At 42.8% G+C, this 25237-nt stretch overlaps 1 protein-coding gene across 1 annotated transcript in view; it reads left to right on the top strand.

Moving 5' to 3' along the window:
* Positions 1-14869: 14869 nt before the first annotated feature.
* The window catches only part of AFF1 (ALF transcription elongation factor 1), a 121276-nt gene continuing 110908 nt past the window's right edge, over positions 14870-25237 (top strand). The window contains exons 1-2 of the mRNA XM_069781224.1: positions 14870-14893; positions 20802-20864. Coding sequence (XP_069637325.1) covers positions 20830-20864 — 35 coding nt within the window. The 5' untranslated portion in view covers positions 14870-14893; positions 20802-20829. The remainder of the gene's footprint in view (positions 14894-20801; positions 20865-25237) is intronic.

Below are 25237 nucleotides of genomic sequence, written 5' to 3'. Positions count from 1 at the left end.
ACTGTAGCAACTGTATCTTCTTGCATCTCCTTATATCCCCTGTGTGTGGCTTTTTCTGGGATAGAGAAGAAGGACTGCCCTTATGGTATGGCCACCACAGGACCATCTGAAGCCAGATGTTTCAAGCTTATTGAAGCTGGCCCCAAAGAGCGCAGGCAGCCGACTGCCAGTCACCTTGTTTATCTCATTATAGTTCACCCTTGCTCTGATGCCACGCAGGCTATTGGTATGTTCAAAATAGGGACTGTCAGCCTGGCACATATAGTCTGTTTGGTTTCCTGTGCTGTCTGTCCATCTGGTGTCATTCTGTTGCTTCTTAATATTAAGTTGCGGGTTTCTTAAGGTCAAATCTGTCTTTAGGTTTTGGCATTGTTCAGTGGAGTCTTAGTATGTGACAAGGCTTTTTTTAGCAGTTCTGTAACAATGAATAATAATGTCTCAAAGATCGGCGACCTCTGGCTTGATAATTAAAATAACTGGTCTGGGTCTTCTTGATGTATCCGTGAGAAAAATCTTCATTTACAATAAACGAAATGATAAAGTAAGGTCAAGTCCATTTATCTAGTGTCTTTAACAAGTGCTGAATGCTTTGAAGCAGTTGTAACATTGCCTCGTGGCTCCTAAAGCTGGCTGTTGGTATAATTACACAAAGGTATCACTCCCAGTTCTACTGTGGGAAAGGTTATCCTGCTGATGCTAGAGATAACAGGTGAGTGAATGGTTATCAGGAGGCATTTCCTCAACGGTAGTGTTCCTAGAGCACTGCCAGTCTTCCCATCAGCACAATTCGATCACGTTACCCAGTGCCCTAATGGAGATGATTCCTGAAGCACAGTTACCTGCTTTACTTAGCTTTTCTCAGTGAATCATAAAGCACTAGTGAGCAAGGTTAGATTTCTGCAGGATCTATGTGAGCCAAGCATACACTTAAACAAGCATGGTTGTCTATTCATATGATAATTATTCTGCATTCATCCCCTTTCTGTAACCTGCTTTTTCATGCACAGCTGCTTTTTCCTCCCAGCAGACCCCAAATTTTTTTGTTTGTTTCGAATTGCTGGATCCCTGTTAGGCATTCAGTAATTCTCATGTGTTGTGGTAAGTCCTTATCATGACTGTTTTCTGCTCCCAGCAGCACAGGCTACTTGCCCTGGGCCTTGTGGTCTGTGGAATTCAGATATAAACTGCTTGTCTAGTGATGTGTAGCACTGGCATGGTGATGGTTGCTTTAGAAATTACAATTATCTGAGAGCAGGATTCAACAGAAACATTTGCCTGAGTGGGATTTGTGTGTCTAGCCACGTGGATGTACTAGTAGGAATGTTTGCATTGTTTACCTTACGAACATTTACCTTAGCCCCAAAATCACCTTCTTTCTATTATTAAGGTTCTCTTCAGAGAGAGACATTCTTTACATGTCTTTTGTTTGACCAGTGACTTGATGGTCATAGGGATAATGCAATTTTGAGAAGTTTTCTGTTGTTTTTTTCTGGATTCAGGCATGGTATCAGAGGCTCCTAGAGATACAATAACCTTCTGCACTCCAAGGTTATGGAACTGGGCAGAAAAGAAGTACAACCAAGGGAAGCACATAGGTACCTTATCATTCAAGATCTCCTGGCTCCCCTAGCACTATTTATTGTGCAGTCTTGCTGTGTCATGTTGTCCAGTTGTCTCATTCACTTCATTTGCTGAGATTTGCCAGTGTTCTTGGTACTAGGCAAAAACACGAATCAGCACCTAACCCAAGAAATTTATTATCTTAGGTGTGCAGAGAAATGGATTATATTACATTCCAGTCAGTTTCTTTGTGTAAAAATTCACCTTCAGGCCCAAAGGAGCTGTGGTGTGAAAGCACAGCTGAAAGGCTAGAATGGAAAGAAGTGGGGTTTATTAGTGTTATTTTAAAAGTAGTAGAATCTCCCCCTTCCTATGGAACATAAAGTTGCCTCACTTGCTGTGTAAGGATCGGCTCCTCCAGGAGAGGGATCCAAGAGGGAAATGTGCCAAGCAATCATAATTGCTTAAGTCCTTATGAAGGATCTGGTCAAAGGGTAATGTTTATTTCAAAAGTTTCCTCCTCCGTCTAGGTCTTGCCGTAGTCTTTCAAGCAGCTTTTGTGACAAGTGGGTGTTGCGTGAGAAGGCTTCAGGCAGTTGGGGTTTTTGGTACTCATGTGCCTGTTAAGAGTAGAAGTAGGAAGGTCTGAGTTAGCTGGTGTAAATGGGATCTGGGGGCCTGGCCTGGTTAAGAGGTCTGAGTAAAGTGTGGTAAAGCTGGAGTCAGGGTTTGGCTTCAGCTTGTGCTCAGAGGGTGGGAGGGGTCATCTTGCACCAGTTGTTGTGCCTTGCAGATCGGATGCAGTTTGCCATGTGAGGTTATTCATAGAATCATAGGATACCAGGTTGGAAGGGATGTCAAGGATCATCTGGTCCAACCTTTCTCAGCAAAAACACGTTCTAAACAAGATGGCCCAGCACCCTGTCCAGCCAAATCGTAAAAGTGTCCAATGTTGGGGAATCCACCACTTTCCTGGGGAGGTTATTCCAATGGTTGATTATTCTCTTATGACTGTGAACAATTTTCCTCTCATGTCCAACTGGAATCTCCCCAGGAGTAACTTGTACCGGTTACCCCTCATGTTTTCCATGTAACTCCTTGTAAAAAGGGAGTCTCCATCTTCTTTGTAGCTACCCTTTAAATACTGGAACATGGTGATAAGGTCTCCCCTAAGCCACCTTTTCTCAAGGCTGAACAAACCCTGTTCTCTCAGCCTTTCCTCATATGGCAGGCTTCCCAGTCCTTTGGTCATCTTTGGCCCTTCTCTGGACCCTCTCCAGCCTGTCCACATCTTTTTTGTACAGCAGGGACCAAAACTGAACACAGTATTCCAGGTGTGGCCCAACAAGTGCTGAGTAGAGTGGGATGACAACTTCTTTGTCTCTGCTGGTGATGCCCTTGTTGATGCAGCCCAGCATCCTGTTGGCTTTCTTTGCCGCAGCAGCACACTGTTCGCTCATATTGAGCTTGTTGTCCAGCAGGACCCCCAGGTCCCTTTCCGCAGAGCTGCTCCCCAGCCAGGTGGATCCCAGCCTGTGCTCCGCTCCTGGATTATGTTTTCTCAGGTGCAAGACCTTACATTTGTCTTTGCTGAACTTCATAAGGTTCTTGTTAGCCCACTCTTCCAGCCTATCCAGGTCTTCCTGCAGGGTAGCTCTCCCTTCCGAAGCATCCACTTCCCCACTCAGTTTGGTATCATTGGCAAACTTCATCAGGGTACACTTGATCCCCTCATCCAGATCACTTATGAAGATATTAAACAGCGTTGGGCCCAGTATCGATCCCTGGGGGACCCCACTTGTGACAGGTTGCCAGTTTGAAAAGGAGCTATTTACCACCACCCTCTGGGTGCGGTCTGTCAGCCAGTTTCCCACCCACCGCACAGACCACTTGTCTAGACCGTAACGCATCCATTTCTCTAGGAGGAGGCTGTGGGAAACTGTACTGAAAGCCTTGGAGAAATCCAGGTAGACCACGTCCACCACTCACCCTACATCAACCAAGCAGGTTACTTTGTCATAGAAGGCGATCAGGTTTGTCAAGCACGATTTGCCCTTGGTGAATCTGTGCTGGCTTTTCCCAATCACGTGCTTCATCTGACTGGTGGTAGCCCCCAGGGGGATTCATTCCATAACTTTCCCAGGGACTGAAGAAAGACTGGTGGGCCTGTAATTCCCTGGATCCTCCTTTAAGCCCTTCTTGTAGGTGGGGGTGACATTAGCCTTCTTCCAGTCCTCTGGGATGTCCCCCAAATCTCCATGACTTCTCAAAGATTATGGAGAGCAGCCTCACAAGGATGTCAGCGAACTCTCTCAACACTCTTGGGTGGATATTGTCAGGGCCCATTGATTTGTAGGGGTCAAGCTCCTGTAATAGTTCACATACCAACTCTTCCTTCACTGATGATGGGTCTGTGTTTGCATCACCCTGGATTTTTGTTACCAAGGCCTGGGGCCCAACAGTGCTGGTAAAGACAGAGGAATTCAATTTTAGCTAATGCTTTTAATTCGGAAGTCCTTTCAGCCTCTATGGCTATACAGGGAAAAGAGAAAAAGTAAATATACTGAAAGATTTTCAGTACTCATATACAGTATGCTGAATATAAACTGTAATGTTAGGGTTCTCCCAGGAAAAGGAGAAGGTGATTTCCAATTTTATTTTTTTTTTTTTTTAATTTCCCAGGGTTGGTTTTGTTCATGGTATGATTAAGGAAAGCACTATCTACCGCAAATGTGATTTTGGCGAGTGTTTATTTCACCAGGACAGGAGGTCTCTAAAGGAAAAAAAGATAGAGGAAACGCAAGAATTTTTCCTCCTACGCTTTCCTCCATCTTCTGCATAAATAATTGTTGTGCATATTAAGAGGAACTCTTCTACTGGCTTATTTTTCAGTCTGGAGTTTAATGACGAGCTTTTGCCAAACATGTTCAAGTGCCATCAGATTCCAATTTACAGCTTAACCTTGCAAAGAAACTTTATGTTCACAAAAACACATAAAGAGGCTCAAGTGTAAGAATACAATTTTTTAATTTTTTTTTTTTTTTTAGTCAAGAAGCTGGAAGGGCTTAGTCAAGCAACTGGTTTAGGTCAATTCTATCAATAATAGGTCCATTTCATCTGACATCTCTGAGTTAAACTCTACAGGAAGCAATACAGCTTCACTAGCATTTATATTCTGGAGTCTGACTCAATGGTGTCATTAATCCTGATAGGATTGTTGGGGGATATGAAATTCCCCCAAGAAACTGCTGTCATCAGAAGTTAAAAATGAAGTTGGGTTTTTTTAATTTCTTTTTTAAAAGTTAAGCCACAGAATGAAGATTCAGTGCTTTAGTGCATGATTTGGAGAAGTGGGTTTGCTTTTTCCTCTTGATTTAAATTATTACAGTAGGAGTTTTGAGCTAGAATCTTGCCCAGCTTCAATTTGGTTTTCATGCTCTTTAGCACTGCCCTTGAGAGGCAACTAGTGATCTAACACTTACAGAGGGGATTTCCTGTGGGAAGTAAAATTGACAAGTTGAATTCCTCACTCCTCAGTTCCACTGTTATGTCCATATCTGCCAGGGGCTAGCTCAGGCTTCAGTCAGCCCAGAACTTCTACTAGGTGAGAAGCTGAGATGTGCCTGCATGTTTTTTATCTGTAGAGTAAGCATGAGTTTGCATAACTGAGAATCAAGCACTTATAAGGCAGGTGCAAATAATTCCATGCTTTATCATGTCATGTCCTTATCCATTTTTATTCCTATACTATATCTCTGCATTCTGCATGGGGCTTCTGATAGGATTTGAGTAGACCTGCATCAGATTCCAATTTACGAGTCATATAGCCATGCTATACTTTGGTTTCCCTTTTGTAAAATAATGATGCCAGAATTCATTTTGTTGATAGCAGCCTGAGATGGAAAGCTCTGCAGGAGCTCTGTTCTGCTACATTTCAATTTACAACATGTTTTACTTAACAGTAAGTAATTAGTCCTGTTTCTGAAGACACCACTGGAGGTAATTGTTAGTATCCACATTTTACACATGCCAAGTGACTATATCAAGGCTGTGGTCAGTGTCATTGTCACAGGTATGAGGGACTAATATAGTAGTCTCTTCAAGGCAACGAGATTTGAAGACACATCTTTGAGAGCAGAAGCTCCTAATCAGAAAGGTCCTGTGCTGCTTCAGAAAGCAAACAATACTTTCTTTTGGTGGTATCAGGCCATTCTCAATGGTTATGGCTTCTCTGCAATGTGACAGCACGTCTCTTGGGGTTGTCTTGGCGAGCAGTCATTGGATGTTTTCCCAGTTCTTGCAAAGCTTGTTCCATGGGGTCATGCCTGTGACATTTCCAGTAGAATAGAAAGAATAGATCTTATAGAAATGAAAACATGAAATCTGGGGAGTCTTCACATTCCGTGAAGAAAATTTTTGTTATCTTCTGAATCTGCAGCCATTCCAGATGATGCAACTTTGTGGCTCATCATCTCCATAGGTATCGTCTTGGGAGAAGGGTGCTTAGTAAGACCCATATAACAGTAAAAATAAGTCCGAACCAAATCAATTCATATCCAAATTAGCATAAAGCGGAGCCTGAGTCATAGAGCTGTAACTCAAAATCTTAGAATCACTAACAGTACTTAAGCCTGTTTTGTTAGCGTTGTTAAACTCTTGAGAACAGAAAGAATTTCCTACATATATTCTCTGTTCTCTTTCTGGCTCCTTTTCCAGGAGCTTGAAGGCTCCTGGATAATATTTGGGGAAACTAAATTATTTATGTGCACAAGAGCCCCTGCTCATATGCACGCTGCAGGGCTCAGAGAAGGTTGATTTATCTTCATGAAGATCTTGGGTACTATTATGTGCTGCTGTCTTAGCAGTGATGGTGAGGGACTGGCTCCAGATGCTTATGGAATTCTTCTAGTCCCAGGCCCCCTTCTGTTACCCTATTTACTAATACAGGGAACCGAGACATTGGAAACCTCAGTGTGTGTTCTCAAGGTTGACTTGTGTCTCCCACTCACTTTCACTAACGTGAGGCATCTATGTCCTTTTTGAGGACAGGACTCGGGATTCCTGATAATTGAGAAACAAGGTAGGTTTCATCATAGGAGTCTGGTGTCTGTGCTCATGTTACAGTTATTGGAGGTCTAGCCCCATCAGTGAAGTAACAGAAAATTAAGACATCTACAATTAAGGCTCTTTAATAAGAACTTGTAGGTTGAGAAATCATGCAGTTGATTCAGATGATACAGAATTGAATTATTATTTTTTTTCCTTAATTCTAATTTTATATATGTTTAATCTACCTTTATTCATGGTAGGCTTGGGTGTTTGGTGGGGTTTTTTTTTTTAGTGTTTGCTGTTACATATGATTTGGCATTATCTCTTATGTGTGTTGGAGCCTCTTTTAGCACTCATAGCTAGCTAGCTTCCTGGCATTAGCAACTCAAAAATTCCCCTTCCATGATTCTGACACTCAAAGAGGTGAAAGGTCACCAGGAATTGTGAGCAAGAAGCTGCCATCATTGGTGTTCTTGTCTTAGTAGTATTGCTGTCTGTCTGCCCAGGCGAGGGAAAATCATCTCCCTGCCTTTTTTCCTGTTCTGTTTTTGGTGGAGTACTTTTATGTAAGTCTTAAGCTACTTAAGCCCTTTTATCATGTGTTTGGATGCTGCTCAACACTTTTGAGTCACAGTCTCTTAGTAACTAGTGATTAATATAATAGAGCAATATAAAGAACAATGCTCTGCTGCTTTGAATGTCCTCTTTCTTGTGTAAATTGTATTCCATAGTCTGCACCTAATGAAATGCACTTCTGTAGATATGGCAAAAACTGAATTAAACTGCCTTCTTTTCCTCAGTGCCCACCTACAATAGCAGTTCCTATTAGCTTTGAAGACCCATTCTGCCTGCTATCTTACTTAGCTCTTTTTTTAATTACCTAATTCTGAACACATCATCAAGAGAAGAATGAACAAACTTTCTAATCCCAATTTCAGTTTTGCTCCTATATTTTCTGTATACATAGAAAGAAAACTGACTTTTAGGCTTGATGAAAGGCTAAAAGTGTCAGTGAAAATCTTTTCTCCTAAGTCCAGTGGGCCTGCATCAGGCTCTTTAGATCTTGAATGCTTAGGTTACAGCAGGGAGAACAGAATAAAATAGAAAATTACATGAAAGACACAAGGCTCCTTAAGTTGAAATCTATTTGCTGCCCTGTCCTTTCAGGTCATTGGCCTCTATAGAGCATTGGAAGAAATGTTTGTAAATGGAAAAAATAGTTCAGATTTTTATTTTTCAATTTCCAAGTAATAAAGTGCATCTGTTTTTCACTCGTTGCATGTGGTTTTTTTCCCCAGATGCCTGCTGTTCCTTTTCACTTGGAAACTATAGCAATGATAAATTACGGTCTTTGTTTAATTTTTATTTGAAAGAATCAGAAAATACTGATAGTTCAATGATTGTAAAGGATTCATTATTTAGACAATATAGTGCCTTTGGAGTAGCTGGAATATTTTGGACCACAGAAGAGGTTGTGGGCAAAAAGTAGTTGTGCTACAGACCAATATGAGAAATACAGTGCATGCAGGTCAGAACTGGAGATGCATTAGGGGTATGTATCTTGAAGTCATTGCATGAAATCTTTGCTAACCTACGTAGCTAGGAAAATGAGCCTTTCACTTTAAATATATTCAGTGTTAATTGGAATAGTAAGCTGAGTTACAGGTAGTAAGTTAGAGTAAATAGTCTGGCTCAGTTAAAAGGTGAAGAGAAATCTGCAGATCACAGGCATAATGTTTATTTTGACACATTAAACCTGCTTATTGACATCCAGGGGGGTTTCTGTGGTGATTATTAAACAACAGGCAGACAGTCATAAAAGCAAACAGTTCATAGTATTTATGTTGTTAGTGGAGGAAAAGCTACACTACAGACAAGCATTACTTCCCCCTGCTGTTTTTTTGTGTAAGAGCAAGATTTGCCCTGGAAAAAATGAAAATCTCACACTGCAATTTGGTAGCTAGAACTGACATGGTACAGCATGGATATCTTACTGGTGCATAAACTGCGTGTTGTTTCTCTACAGTGATTCCTTAGGACTACGTGAAGAGGAGAGACCATGCAGTGTAAGTGTGCAATGACTGGTGATAAGGGGAAAATGGCAAGCTTTTTTGTGAGAACATTTGTGAAGAAATAAATGTCGATTTATTTTTTATAAAAACTGCGAAGGCAAAAGGAAATACCTCTTAATTCTCCTTGTAACTCCAACATTAAGCATGGGAAAATGGGATACTGGAGCTTATGTCCTTTAAAACAAAATTTCACATTTAAAGTGGAGGAAGTAGAAAATTCTGTAACAAAACCAAAAAAAACATGAAGTGAAATTAAACCTCTGATTTTTATTTCCAGTGGCTGTAGAAGTTCAGACTCGGAAACTGGGTTAGGTGGAAAGAGGCTGGGCAATAGCTATGGTGTCTCTGATCAGTACAGGCAGCAAAAGTGTCCCTTGGGCTTTCAAGCTGGAAATGATCATGCAGTTTTGCTTCTGAATTCAGTGCTGTTTGAGGGATCTCAAGTCTCTTGTAGGAAGTGGTACACTGAAGATAAGATTAAGTGCTCCATAATCAACTACAGGTTAAACTGTACACTGAAATGAAATCATTCAGGCAGTATGTTTTGATCAAAGAATCTAATGACTGTGGCTCTTTTAGAAAAATGCAAGGGAATGTTGAGCTGTGTGTGGGGAGATTGAAGATGAGGCAGCTGAGCCCATTGCATGAGCCAGACATCTTACACTAATCTCCCATGGAAAAGGCTGGAAGCCTGACAGGTCTTTTTATTGTGTGTACACGTCATAGAGAGAAATACAGAGAATATTCTTGTTAATTTGTTTAAATGGTATCATTTTTATCACATAAAAGCATTCCACTCTTGTTGGGTTCCAGAGTGTTAGGACAATGCTCCCTCTGGAGACCAGTTAATCACCTAACATGCTGAGTCCTCTTCCAGCAAAGCTGTGTTGTAGATCAGACTTTTAAGTGCTGTCACTGTTGTGATTGAAAGCTATCCTAAACAGGAATTTGATACAGGATTCCCTCTTATCACAGAAAAATTTCTGACTTGGAGTTACAGCGTAGCAATCAAATGTAAAAAAAAGATTATGCAGCTGACAGATAATTAGAGCAATTGAGCTGCGTGAATCAGCTTTCATTAAGAAATCATCTAATACAAGTATTTTTCAGTGTAGCGGTGAGCAAATCATCTCCTTGATTGTTCAGCAAATTAGGAATTCTTTGAATTGATGATTTGTACCTTATCAGTGATGTGTTCATTTTAAATTTTTTTAGATTAGTTGTGTATATTTGACTGAGAAGATTTAATACTGCATTCACAATCTGATGGGGTTACTCGGGAAGGTGTGCAGAAGCCTTTTCTCATATCAAGTCTTTCAAGAATTAGCTGAAGGAAATGTGAAGACCCTGTGAATCATATAGACCTGCTCAAAGCTGGGTTGCTGTGGTGTTTCACTGGCTACAGAATTCCAGTGGTGTTTGTTTTTCTTATCCCATTAAGACAGAATTTATATATGAAATTCTTGTTGCAAAGGACCCAGCCCAGTAGTTAGCCTGCCTATATTGGTAAACACAGCCTCCTTGCATTTCCGTCGGTGCACAGGTCCGCACGAAATGTGCAAGTTACGTCATTTAATTTCTTGCTGCCTTTCTTTTTTCATTTAATCCCTCTGAGACTGCAGCCTTTGGAAAAAGAAGCTGCATGTCTGGTCCTGGTACTTAAGGGTTCCTTAAATAACTATCAGCTTCTGGGCAGAGAGTAGGGAGGTTCTGTCATACAGGTCTGTGCTGTATTACTGCCTTAGTGACATGCCGTTGTCCTTGTGTTTGGAAGTGCTGAGTTCCCCCAACTTCAGCTCGGTTTGTGGATCTGGCCAGCATTGCCAACGTGTCCCTGGGTCACTGGCCCTACAGTGCGGCCCCACACAGCTCGATGCTGCCCCAGCAACACCTTTTTGACATTGGGGCTCCAGGCTCTTGGGAGCACAGCACCAGTTCCTTCAGGCAGAGCTAGAAGGTATGCATGGCAGTATGTCTCTCATTAGGTCTTTTCTCTGATTTTTTTAAGCATTCCTTGTCATTATTTGTGCATCAGAGAATAGGGACTCCAAGGAAATTGCTTATCTGAAAGGGGGGAAAAAAGGGCAGGCACTTGCATCTCCTCTCCCTTCCATCAGTGTAGATTGACGGGAACCCAGGAGATAGGTGTGCAGCCAGGGCAGCACCTACAAGTTCAAGGTCAGGCGGTCTGTATTTGGTCATGGACAATCTGGTATGAACCCTCAAGAAAGACCATCTACAGTTGTCCATTACCTTGGCTTGTATTATCACAGGATTAATTGATGTGGGTAGCATAGGGGGTATGGCACCAAAGCAGCTGCCTGCAGGGTTGAAAGCTAGCGGGATGAAGGAACTTGGGTTTCTTGGTTTCCATTCTTGTAGGGAATAGGGAAAAGGATGAAATTTGATGTCATGAGAAGTGGAAAAAGGATCAAGTAACTGGGGAATACAAGGACTTGAAAAGCCTTAATTACCTTATTGTGCCATGTGAAGCACTTTTATCAGTACACCCCTGAAAAGTCATGCCATCATCCACCTGCCTATCAGAATCATGCAGCTCACTTGAAAATTAAGGCCTCAAAAACAGTCATAAATGCTGGGTTTGGTGGATTTGCCTACTGAAATTTTCGGCTGTGTTTCTTAGAAATATGGTAAAATTGTGACCTGTCCCCAGAAGAGTTCAGCATTAACTTCTGGAAGATTTCAGAAGCTTTAAACATAACATCCACAAGTTCAGCTGTATATATCCTCTTGAATATTCCTTTTACAGGCGGCTTGGGAAATGTTCGTAGGCTTAGCTTTGCAGTGCCGTCCTTTAGTTGTCATTCACAGAAAACACAGACAGTACCTTTGACCTGGATCTCTGCATAAAATACAGAGGATAAGGGACACTGAACTTGGTGACTCTTTGCTGTTCTTCTAGCAGTCCTGGATTTCTTTTACCTCCTTTTTTAGGAGAGGAAAATTCTACTGCATCTTTAACTCCAGATTCTTACTACTTTGCTGTGCAAGCTGGATGCTGTGAATCTTTTTTTCTGCAAGAAGTCACCTCACCATGCAAATTGTGGGTAAGGCCATTTTTATGGATTTTTTTTTTTTTTTTAATTATTATTAACAGACTGCAGTGTGTCAAATTAATTCCAAGTGGAGAAATAAGGTAAGAAGGGTAAGGTTCCAGGAGGGCTTGCTGCTGATTCAGCTTTAAACATAAGTCTCTTTGAGGAGTAGGATAGCCATGTAATCCCTCTTGTTTGAGTGCTCTGTAGCGATAGTTTTGTGTTGTAATCCTAGGTGTCTGCCATGTAGTGAGTAGCCTGGCCAAGTACAAATTCTCTGTTGTGTGCATGATATTTCTTTGTTAGGGGAAGAGCAGACAAAAAAAGATTTCTGGAGCTCTGAATTTTGGCAGCAAGAACACATCTCCACCATAAAACTGCACCTTTAACTTGGGTTGCCAACTTGGAAGCATCTTTCTCTGTACAGTTGTGTGGCTAGTGTGAGCAAGTTCGGCCAAGTTCAACACCCAGCGGAGCAGAAGTGTATCAAAGCAGAGACCAAGGGCTAGCGCATGGTTAGGAAGTAGCGCTACCACTGGGGCAGTTATCGATTCTAAAAATAGCTTTTTGAGGATTTCTTGAAGTTTCCTCTGAATCAGCTGCCCTCAGCAAGCAATTGAAACAAGATCAGGAAGAGGATTGGCATGAGCTGATGCAGCAGTTGCATTCTATCAGGCGTAGCAAACCAGCATGCAGACATTGCACACACCAGTCACCACATTTCTGTAAAACTCTTAGAAATAGAAGGCATTTCAAAGCGTTATGATGTGGAGCACATCTGTCCTTTTCTCCTTCTTAGCTCAAGCCTCAGAGTTAGGACAATTAAAATGTGTTCCCAAAATTATGCACCTGTTCTAACAGTCCTGTTAGACAATCTGCTGACACTTCAAATTTGAACTTAAAATGAAGAAAGAGTCTTATACAATCAATATTTAAATAAAGTTGGAAAAAAGCAGCTTTGAGACACTGACTAGCAGTAAACTCACATTTTAATTCCAATGAGTCTGAATTTAGACTTGGAACGACCTAGGATACACGGATGTTACTAAATTAATTACTTATTTTCCTGCTTTTCCATACATTCTGAACTAATAGCTGCCACTAAAATAGTTACTGTTGCTAGGAAATAATTTCTGCTAAAAAAATACTTCTCTACTGAAACAAAGATTGTGTTATGTGTTGTCTTCCTAGCTGTAAGACCTCACGGTGGCGTTTTGCTATTGTATATCCTGAAAGTTGGTCTTTGCTCATAATTACTTGACTGTAGGAGCCAAGGGCCTAGGCACTGGTCAATGCCTTCATCTAGTGTTTTCTAGCCTGAGGTAAGTTTACTGCAAGCTCTCTGATGAGATAAATTTCACATACTGTTCTGTTACTGGCTTGGCCTGTTCAGTAAATCAAGAGGGCCTACAGGAAGCTGTGTGAAGCAGAGAGTGTTGTGGAAGTGGTTTCTCTGGTGAGGTTTCTTCTGTGTGCAGGAAGTGTATACATCCAAAGATCTATCTGCAGGATCTGGCACAGCTTTTATGAACTTCTCTCAGCCTGCGTATGTGTGTGTTGAAGGAGTTCTCTCGTAGTCTGACATGAGTCATGTGGTGAAAATGTTTCATTGCTTGTTAAGAAAAAAAAAGGAAGATGGTAAGAGAGTATTTATGGCCAAGAGGTTTCTCAGTCCGTCGGCTCTCCCAGTGTTTCTGTTGCTACTGTTTTCCTTCCTATGCTAATGAACTCCTTAGGAATGCACAACATATTTGAGAAGAAGATCCTCCTCGTTTGCTTCTAGAGTTTGAGCAGAAATACAAGACAAGAACTTACGTGTCTTGCACACATACTTGTGTGACGATAGGAAAGCACGTCTTTTGATAAAGTAGCTTCATTGCATTTTGCTTGTGTGTATGAAAATTTACTAGCTAATTGGAAAGTTTGTTTAGGTAAGGTTTGCATGCCTGAGCCTTTAATGTAAGTATTAGGTAGTCCTTGAGGCAGAGGAGGATCTAGGCATCCTGCAGCCCTTGCACTCCACAGCAGCCCCTGCTGCCTGACCCTACAATGACATGGAAGAACAACGCCAAGGGACATTTTATTTCCCTCCCACCAAAGTACACCTATCTTCCCAGGGAGGACAGCACGTTCTCCCCCCTCTTCTTGGTTTATTTCTTAGCTAGGTAACATGTTTCTGAGCTATAACTTTTATTTCGTAGCCCATTGATAGTGTAGTAAAGGGGGACGATACTGGCAGTGCAAAGCACGCTTGTTTCTGGTCTTTGTGCTGCCAAAAGCTCACACTGCTGAAAAAGAGCTGGTTGAGAGAAGACAATCATATCTGCGGAAAGAGCAACTCCTTGCACCCTCTCCTGTGATAAGACCTACAGTAGCTCCTCTGTGCTTTTACTAAGCGATGCCCTTAAGCAGGTACCATCAACTTCATTGGGTTGGAAGCTGATTAGGAGTCCTGGTAAAGTGCAGAGCTCCCTGGGAGTCGTGAGAAACCGGCAGTGCCTGAGGGTTCAGCCCGCGGTGGTGCTCCCTCTGAGGTGATCACCCGTCAAGGTAGCTGCGAAGTGAGGTACCGTGTGGATTGCATTGTTCTAGGATAGAAAATCAGCCTGCACCCATTCCCCTTCAGAAAATAAACTTTTTTTTTTTTTTCGTCAACCTCGGTGTCAAATTGCTAGAGCCGCAGGGCACTTTGTGAAATTGGCCTTTTCGAACCCCGAGCAGGTCTATAGGTCGGGGCGTTTATTTCGGCACAGTCGTTTGGATTGAATCTCTGCTATTCCCGCGGATTTTGTGTCGTTCTTCGAATCCATTCTTCATCCCGGTGTCAACGAGACGCAACGCGGGGGCGGCGAGAGCGCCCGAAATCGCTCGCCCCGGCACCGCCCGCACTCGCCCCGGCCGGGGGGCGGACACGAGCGGGGAGCTCCGCCACCGCCGGCCTTCGGGTCCTTCCGGAACCCTTCGGGCGCGCCCGGAATCCCCCGGCGGGGCGGGCGGGGCGGCCCGGGCGCCGCTCACCTTGCGGCGCCGGCCGCGCTGCGGAGGCGGTGGCGGCGGCGAAGGGGCGGCCCCAGGGCTCCGCGCAACAGGTCGGGGGGGGCGGAGCGCGAGCGGGGACGGCTGCCGCGGAGCCCGGCCGGCAGCGATGCGGCGGAGGTGAGGCGAGGCGAGGTGAGGTGGGGAGGCCGGCGGCGGCGGCGGCTTCCCACGCCGGCCGCGGCGGCTTCCCTTGCCGGCCCCGGCGCACCGCCGCTGCCAGGGGCTACCCGCGGAGAAGGAGCGGCCGGTGGCGGCGGGAGGGAGGAGGCCGGGGCGGCGGGGCCGTTTGTGGATGGATGGGGCCGCCGCGCGGCTGCTGCGCGGAGCGGGCGGTGTCCGGGCGGGGGTCGGGGCGGTTTCCAACCGCCTGCGCGGGCGCTTGCGGCATCTTGACGGGCGTTGCGATGCCACGGCGTGCGGTAGCGCAGTGACTGGCGGCTGAAAGTTGCTGCGTTGTGGCACGGAAAGCGAGGGTTAGGCGTAGAAGAAGCGCTGTATCCCTTCAGGTTAGCGAGGTGGTAACTTGAGACGCCTTCCTCCCAATAAGCCGGGTGTCATCAGGGTGGTTGTTATCCCAGCTCCCCGGCAATTTTCCTTGACTGCTGCACAGTCTTTTCTGTCTGATCGCCCCCCGCCCCGCCTCCCCCCCGCTGTGTAAGTGGGATCTTACTAGCTTGGGGTCTGCTTGGGCAAGGAGCTTATCCTGGGTGTTTTTACTCAGGTGAGTAATGCCGCTGTTCTCACTCGGGCATGGGCATGGGTCAGTCTTACAGTTGAGCTGTAGCACTCTGTGACTCTAGAGGAAGATGGTAAAGCCTAGGTGGAGAAACCCAAATTGGGGAAGTGAAGTCAAAACTGGTGGTGGTTTGGGGTTTTTTTTTTTTAGTTGCAATAATCCAAATTCTTCTGTGACTGGTCATTGAGATGTACCTTCAAATAACTTTATGTATGCAAATACATCAAGTTTTACCTATAATAATATCATATCTATATTAGTAGTAACAGTGTTGAAGGGAAATTCTTGAGATGGGGACATAAGATTTAACTTTCCAAGCAGCTTATGTGTTCCATCAGAGCAGCTGTTTGCCTGTGGCTTGATGGAGAAAGGCAGAAAGAAGAGGAATACAAAGATGTTCAGCTAAGGGATACAGAAATCAGTTTTTCCAAATACAGCACTGTAAGAAGCTTGTAAAAATTCAGATAAGGGCCACTTGGGTGCCTGCTTTCATCCCCATTGTATGCTGTGGCTGCCTATGACAATAGCTTTTTAAAAATGAGAAACAGTGATTATGAAGAGTTCAGCTTCTTTACCAACAACTAGCCTTACACTTCCTTTTGCAATAAATGTGAAGTAGAAAGGAATAATTGGCAGCGGTAGAAAACTGGCAGCTGCAGATGGCCTATCCAAGGGTAAAGCCAGCGAAATAAATTATTCCTGCTACCCCTCACGATCATACTTTTTGCAGTTCCTGAGGTATAGAGCCGGAGCTTTCCAGACTCCGCTCTAACCCTTTCTTCTGTTCATGAATACTAGTTGCAGTGTTCAAATCTATTTTAGATGATAAGGTAGGTACATGTGCATCTCACCTGGCTTTTCATTATTAGTAAATTTTAAGCCATAGTACTATATGTATGTTTTACTTGCTTCCAGACAGTTTGATGGGAAATACAAAATAACATTAAATTTGGATACGTTTTCTGGTAGACTGGTAGAAAATTACTTATTGGTGGCAAACTTAACCCAATATTCAGCTAAGGTGTCCACCTGCATCCACGAGCTTTGCAATGCATTTGTAAATTTCGCAGCTTGCAGAACTACATTGCCTTCCTTTCATAAAAGTCTGAGCTCCTGCAGAGGAGTCAATTTATGAGCATATCTGTCACCTCTCAGTACATAAAATTACCTTCCACAGCTAAATCCTTGAATCCATGTCTGTCTTGCCTGTCGAAGACGCACAAGGTATGCTTGTTCTATCTCCCCATTGGACTGTATCTTTAACTTAGGCAGGCTTCTCTTTTAAAGGCAGTGCTGGCACGTTTTTTGTTAAAAAGGTGGTGTTTAATGCTCTTGATCTAGCCAGTCACAAAGCAGTCTTATATCTTGGTTAGGTTATGATGAGGAATCTAGAAGCTTCTCACTACCTTATTTTTTCATGACTTTGGGGAGAGTCTTTGGAACAGAAACTGCTTGGTCTTGAGTTTCTGATGGCTGTTTCGCTGTGGTATGCAGCTCAGGTGTTAGCATTGGAGTAATTAGCCCCCAGCTGCCCTCAGCCCCATGGATTAGGAGGCATTGTTGGCTCGCCTGGGGTTAGGAGCAGATGTGGACAGTTTCTTCCCCCGGCAGCTCTCCACTTCCTCAGTTTTGGCTAACGTCTTGATTAATCTGTACCCAAGTGTGTAAAACAGAGCTTGGCTCACTAGGGTATGGTGCAGCTGGATTATGAGCTGCATCTCATGGCCAGGAGGTGGTGCACTGTGTCCTCATGCAATGTGGCCACAGAGGCAGGGTGATTTTGTTTCATCCAGGTGCCATCAGGGCTTTATTGATAGTATTTTTGCATATACTCTGATGTGTAGTGCTAATCTTTCCTCTTTCTTATTTAAGAGTTACGACGTATCCTAAGTAGTGTTAGAATGGCTATTTCTAAGACTTCAGTAAAGCAAATAATAAAAATGTGACCTTTTCCCATACAGCAAACTCAGTCTGTCTCCTTTTGCATTGCCTCATTTTTGCATGACTGGTACTAGCAACGTTTTTGGAGGACAAGTTAGCAGTCTGTATAAATGCACACAGACATTCATTTCTATTTTCAGTCTGAAATTATTGAAGAATGAAACAAACAAACAAACCCACTAAAGAAACAAGCTTTACAAAAAATGGTTAGCATTTTTCATATCTAAAAAGTGATTTCCACCAGTCTTTTGCAAGGGTGCTTCCTGACTGACTCAGAAGAAAAACCTTGGCATCCTAGACTTACTGAAACATCGGGGGGGGGGGGGGCAGGCTGCAGGGCAAGAAGCAACCCATATCACTGAAAATGAGTGAAGGAAGAAACTATTTTAAGCTTTTTGAGCAAAAAGCACTGTTAATAACAGAACAGTTGCTTTTGGAACAAGAAAAGGCATCCTGACTAAATTAGCCAGCTAGGCTAATTGACATCAGAAAGGAAAGCTTATGTTTATAAAGATAGCTTGGTTGCAGAAAATAAAAGCAAAAGCATTTGTAACTTTTTAAAATATGTCAGATTAATAATGTCCATGCAACCTCACATCCATGCTGCATCAGTAAGGTTGAAAACCTGGCCCTGTCAAAGGCATTCGCAAAACATGTAGATTGTTTAGTGAAATCTAGATTTTATTCCTGGATGCTCACATGCTTTATAGCCGTGTTAAGGACAAGTTGGTCACAGAGCAGGCTTCCCCACCACCCTGTTTAGTCAAATGTGTGCACGCATTTCTATCTGCCTATGTCGTTACAATGTGAGGTCCATGCATTGGCTGAGGAAAGTCCTCTGAACATTTAAGACCAGGAATGTAGAATTAAATAAAAAAAAAAAGTTGAAAGAAAGTTGGAGTGACTTCTTCCGTATGTGCTTCCTGCTTCTCCCACCTAAGTTTGTTTTTAAATTCAAGTTGTCCTTTTAAGGCTGTTTATTTACCAGCAAAGGTTATGGTTTTCTTGATTCTTAGGAGGGAACAAATAATAAGGGTTTGTTTGCTTTCAGATCTGTACTCTAAACTTAGTATGTGTGTCTGTTACTCAGTCTTCCTAGCTGCAGGTTGAGGTGGGTGCCTGACAGGATTCCCATCTTTAGTGGCCTGTGTCTTTCTGTGACTTGCAGAATGATTATCTGATGGTATCTTAGGTGGGATTAAAACCATGACCTAGAGGTCAGATACTTCATCTAATCATCAAAGCATCTGTGCTCCTGTTTAATATCAGTTGCTGTAGGTGGGTTCACAAGGCTTCATATAATGCTACTGCAGTCTGCCCCCCAGCCATAAATCATTTTGCTCCCTCAGGAGCATGAGATGCTGCAAATGAATGTCACAAATTGAAATGTAAACATTTTCAGTCATATTTCTTCCTGCTGGAGTTTTACACTTCTGCTGAGGTGATCTTGCACTTACTGTGTCTTTGTGTTTCCAGGCTTGTTTCTTTTCTTCACAAGTCCTTGTAGACCACGTCTTAGTTGCACAGGGCAACAACCAATGTGGCAGGCATCATGAAAACTATTTTGATGCCATGAGGTCTGCACAGGCTTTGCTTTGCCTGCACCACTGTGACTAAAGACAAGTTTGGGGCAGACAGGAGATGATGAGAAATAGGTGTTGGACATAGAGTGAGCAAAGAGCTTTGTGTGAGGGTATGCTCTGAGTTCATCTCTTTTATGTGGATGTAAGCAAGGGGAATTTTTTTTTTCCTGTGATCAGCCAAAATGGCACCAGTTACATAGTGGCTGAAACTTAGCTGTCTCTGAGGGCCCTGCTAGGTGGACCTGCTGTTACACTGACATGAGGGGCTCTCTCTCTTGCAGTACTAATTGCTGCAACATCCTTCCCCTTCTGTTTCCTCCTTGCTTCCTGAACGGTGCTGCTTTGAATTTTTATCCAGTGTTACCTTTTAATCTATAGCTCTATTTTTCATGCTTGTTTTTTCTCTTCTGTCCTTCCCCTTTCCACAAACGTTTCCATTCATCAGAGGGCTATTTGGTTGTCTGAAGGGAGTGCCCTAATGGCATATTTATTCTTAAAATTGAACTGAATATCCTGGAGCCTGTGCAATAGCCTTGTTTGTCATGCTCTTGGCCAAGCCTGTAGTTCTCCTTAAGAGCCAAACTGAAATGCAGCGTCACTGTTGGGGGAAGGGGAAAATGGTTATCTTGGTTCTCCAATTCTTAGCTACATAGGATCCATGTGTTTGGAATGTATGTGTTTAGGAGTACTGCAATAACTGCCAGTCGGACATCCCACGCTCTGTGTGTAGCATGTCCCTGGAGATCTCAGCCCAGTCTCCCTGCTGTAAGCAGGTACTTAGCCAGCTGTAGTTTAGCTCCCTGTTTTGAATGCTGAAGAGCTCAGCAGAGATTGGTACAGGTGCTGGATTAGGTAGCTGCTAGTCCTTTGAAAAACCTGCTGAGAGAGCCAATGTCACATGGCGGCTCCTGCTGTCTTGCTGTTCCAGACAGATGATTACTAAATGTATTTTGTTGTTCCTAGACAGTTAAGGCCAATTTCTGCAAACACTCATTATGATATACTGATGAGTGTTGGTGGCTCTAACAGGTCTCTTTGAAACCAACAGAAGTGTTTACAGGAGCATTCCCAGCATTTACAAGCTTTTTCAGAGCTCAGTTTCTTGAACTGTGTGTTTGATGCAGAGATTGTGCCTCAGCCTATCAGTATTGAGGATTGTGGAGAAAGCTGTCAACCTAGTGAACAGCAAAAATTCAAATTATTTGCTGCCTTGTAACCTAAAGAATAGATTTCTTACTCATCTAACCTTCCTGTTGTGTAGTATTTCACACCATCATCTTGAATGTAATTGAAAGATGATTTAGACTGCTAGGGAGAATTGAGGGATTCACGCAACTCTGAAAATATCTGTGGGAGAGTGTTGGGGGTGAGTATTGTGTATCTTTTTAATTTTGCAGTGCAAAATTATTTTGGAGAGTTAATTTAAAATGGAGATTTCAGATATAACACACATACAAACCTAAATGCAGAGTGTGCGCACAGACGCACACAGACAAAGGAAATAAACATTTTTATTTCATTTTTTGTTTGCTGTAACAAACATTCTAGACATTGCTATACTGTAATGACTTGCTACTTTGGAAACTGAAGATTTTTCATGTTTGCTTGTTCAACATTCCCTCTTTTCCCCTCTGCTTACTCTGAGGAAGGGTGTGCTTCGGTTGGTCTTTGTGACTGTTGAAACAAAGCTTGGGTGGCATCTACTGAGTACAATGTGCTGTTGTTTTGTAAAAGAGATATTGAATATCTGTTTTTTCTCTTCCAGATGAGCTGACTCAAATGGAAACATCATAATGGAACCTACAGACAACCAGAGCAGCAACAATGGGTAGGAATTAATTTGATGTAATCCTGTCTTCCCAGGTGCTCTGGCAAATCTTGAGACGGTTTAAAAAAAAATCCCCCCCTCAGTGCAAGAATCGTAATGACTGAGTGGGAGAGGAGGAGTTTCAAATCTAACATGCTCTTTTATCAAAGAATTGATGCCTTTTTTAACTTGAATCTGTTGTGAAATGAACAGTGTTTGACACTGGGTCGCAATGGGACCCTCATGTAGACGTGGCGCTTAGGGACATGGTTTAGTGGTGGACTTGGCAGTGTTAGGTTAATGCTTGGACTTGATGATCTCAAGGGTCTTTTCCAAGCTATATGATTCTCACTGGTGAGAGTGGCCCCTTGTCCTGTGGAAACTCTACTCATCACATGGAGTTCAGGTGTTTGCTTACAGCACATCATGCCTTGATCTCTAGTGTGCCAGCCCTGTTGCTTCATATCCCGTCCTGTTTGCAGCCTCAGTGTAGCTGGGGGCAACATTGCCATCCCAGTGATCTGCGTGAGGCAACCCAGCCCTTAAACAAGCATTTCTGTACTCTTAATGCATTTGAATTGAGAAAGGCAATCCAGACCTGACTCAGGGCTCTGAGTCTTGCAGGTTGTCCTGGTTTTGGCTGGGACAGAGTGAATTTTCTTTCTAGTAGCTGATATAGTGTTATGTTTTGGGTTCAGCATGAAAACAGTGTTGACAACACACTGATGTTTTCAGTTCTTGCTAAGTAGTGTTTAGACTAAGTCAAGGATTTTTCAGCTTCTCATGCCCAGCCAGCGAGAAGGCTGGAGGGGCACAAGAAGTTGGGAGGGGACACAGCCAGGACAGCTGACCCAAACTGGCCAAAGGGATATTCCATACCATGTGATGTCATGCCCAGTATATAAACTAGGGGGAGTTGGCCTGGGGCGGATTGCTGCTCAGGAACAAAGTGGGCATCGGTCAGCAAGCAACTGAATTGTGCATCACTTGTTTTGTATATTCCAATCATTTTACTATTATTGTCATTTCATTATTGTTATTATCATTATTATTTTCTTCCTTTCTGTTCTATTAAACTGTTCCTATCTCAACCCACGAGTTTTACCTTTTTCCTTCTGATTCTTTCCCCCATCCCACTGGGTGGGGGGAAGTGAGTGAGCAGCTGCATGGTGCTTAATTGCTGGCTGGGGTTAAACCATGACACAGGTACACATCTTTGGAGGTTTGGGCAATGAGGGTTTTTACACTTAGACACCTAATTTGCAAAATTGATTTCCCCCTGTCCTCCCCTCCACCTCCCCCAAGGGGGTCAGTTTTCTGCAGTTCCCATTTCTTCCTCATTTAGCTCTTTACAACTGCCAGTGTGCTTTATCCTCATACCACAGGTCATTGTTCTTTTCTGCTATTATACTTGCCATCCTGAGGCACAAAAGGACAGTGATGACTACACAATCACATTAAGGGGAGAGGCGTGGGTGGACAGAGATATTGCGAAGACACCCAAACTCTCTACTGCACCTCCTCTGCTATCACTCACCAAAGTACATCTAACTTCATAATTTCTTTTTTTTTTTGGCAATACAAGGGAAGGAATGGAGTTTTAAAAAAAAAATAAAAATCTGTTTTCTGGATGGATTCTGGTTGGAATACTGTATATAGTAGCCTGATCAAAAAGCAAACCAAAATCACAGGCATTTACTTGCTCAGTGTCCTACATACCTCTCTGCCTCATCTAGGGATTGGATCGCCACAAAATGAATCTGACAGCTGTAGTGAATCTGGAGGGTACATTGTGTTCTGTACGTAGATGTTATCTTGATTCAATTGGAATATAAATCAGGATATTTAACACTCTTCACAGTGTGGTTTCTGACAGCTCCAGTGCCAAAGCCAACAAGGACTATAAACTTCTTTCTGTTGTTTTTAACTGCTTGTGAAAGTTCATACTGGTTATGGAACATTTTAAGGCATTCAGAGTGATAAGTGAGTAATGCCAAGGAAGATGATGGAAATTGCTTCTGATGGCTGCCAAAAGCTAGTAGGGTGCAGCCTCTAGTACAGTCTGGTTCCTGGGAGAAGGTGGTTTATTTTTTAAATGTTTCCTTCAGTTTAAATATTGAAGGACAAAGGGTTGTTTTCCTCTCTTTTCTCAGAAATGTTTGATTCCTATCATCTGTAGAGCAATTTCTTTCATAAGAGGCTGCATCCAACTTAGTCTTCTGTTGTTAAAGTTGAAATATTCTTTTGATTATATTCTTCCTTGCTGTTTTTTTCAGTGTTGTACTCAGCTTAGTTTCTTTCCCTTGCCCTGCTGCTCCTCTAGCTACACTGTAGCCATGCTGTGTGGGTTAGACCTGGTGAAATCTAAGTGCCTTGCATGATTTGTCCAGCAAGGATGTACTGCTGGCAGTCAGCTTTGGTTCTGGAAAGTGCTAAGTTTAAGAACGTGCTATAAAGCAAACCTATGGACAAGGGCTTTGCTGAATCAGGGTCAACAGACAGTTCTGCTGCCTCAGCCTTCTTCAGACTTGCCATTGCTTACAGCGCAGAGCTTCGTTTACCTTGTTAAACTGTTTTTTGTGTATGCTTGCGTGTATGGGTTTCTGAATTTTGCTTGCTTTCCAACTGTACTTTAGAGGCAGGAGTTTGGGGATAAGATTAATTTATCTCCTTTCCTCCAAATATGTGGAGCCCTTGAAATTCTATGTTTTGTAGTTGTAACCTCTGCTTTACAGTAGCAATGTATGTATTTGTTGCATGGCTAGTTCCTCGAATACTGGTGGAGAAAGACACAACAGTATGAAGCCCTTGACAGGCTTGTGTAGGGTTTGGGATTGACAGAATGTAAGCAACTCTTTAAGGATTATCCTCGCTGAGGACATATGGCCTCTGGTTTTCTGTAGAGGTAGCAAGGAGATGCAAGGAAGAAGGGTGCTGACAGCTGGGGAGGCTTGTGGGACTGAGATGTTAGGAATTGTCCTGCCGGTCTGAGGCAGCAGAGCCTTTATGGAGTGTGGTCCTTGCCTTCTGACCTGGTGCAGAAGTCCCCTTTGCAAATGAAAAGGCTGCTTCAGGCCAGGAATCACAATATCCAGTTGACTCTTTTCACCTCCAAATGAGAAGGACTCATCAGTGGCAATAAATGGCAGTGGCAAGACGGATTTCTTGTCAACAGAACTGGGAGAACACATTTTAATTAAAGGACAGCAGTGACTCTTGAAGACTGAAAGTAAGGGGCTGTGTCTAAAAAACCTGATGTGGTACAGTGCAATGAGATGTTTTGAAAAGCCTGGTAAGGGCATGAATTTTACCTATTTCTGGCTATAAACAAATACATGTTTTACTTTCCAGCAAATACATTTCAGGAAAGCTTACTGGCTGTGTATTTAATGATTTTAATACAGCTTGGTATCTATTCCTTCTTCATTGGTACTCCATGCTTGATTAATTCTTTCACAGTACTGTAAGCTTCTGGGATTTGTCCCACAAACTTAATGGATTATCATACATTTATGAGTATAATGTCATATTGCGTTTTTTTCCTGAGTTAGAGGATGCTGTGTTCTCCTTTGAAGAGTCCCTGATTCAGATTTGTTGGAATCTTGCAACAAAAGCTAGGTACTGATTGCTGTTGTTAACATTTTTTTTCTTTTTTTGTTGATTATTTTATTTTATTTAACACTTCTTGAAAACAAAGATGTACAAAGATTTCTTTAATAATACCACCCCCATGCATGCCCACCCAACACCTTAAATAGCATTATAACAGAAAAGGCCCAGGAGCAACTAAATTTCATAGCAGGTAAAAAATTATTAACTTAAAAAATGGCTTCCTTGAGCTGTGTGGAGATGTGGAAAACTTTCAGATGCTTCAGGAGGAATAAGTTGAATAGATGAACAAGGCTGGAGATAAAATACCATGTCATTACTTTGAAAATCCGTGGGTGTGTGAACTGAGTAGTACTGAACCACCACTCAGGTATGGCAGGCATTGTTAGTGGTGACCAAAGAGATACCGATCTTCCTTCTGTAGGAGTGCCAGACCCTCTTGCAGGTGCTGTAGGTACTGTTTTTGGCAATGTATCAGCATCTGCACCTTATCTGAAAATGTTGTTCCTTCATGCTTGAAACTTCTGAGTCTTTTTTTTCCCCTTGTAAATCTCAGCCTCCTTTTGGTCAACATATCCAGATATGGGTAGGTATATGGCCAGGCGAGATGGTGCTGTGTACATAAAATGCAAATAATGTACCCACATCCTGTGCTTTACCACTGATGCCTGAGGTCAGTAGTCTGGCATTTTCAGGAATTCAAAATTAAGAAACAATGTCATCCAGGTTGCCTGCACACCTTCCTTTGTTTTTTGGTTGGATTTGCATTTCTATGCAGTGTTTAA

This window comes from Haliaeetus albicilla, chromosome 1, assembly GCF_947461875.1.
Source record: "Haliaeetus albicilla chromosome 1, bHalAlb1.1, whole genome shotgun sequence".
NCBI classification, from domain to species: domain Eukaryota; kingdom Metazoa; phylum Chordata; class Aves; order Accipitriformes; family Accipitridae; genus Haliaeetus; species Haliaeetus albicilla.
Note: the sequence above shows the minus strand (reverse complement) of the source record. Positions and strands in the feature narration are given on the sequence as shown.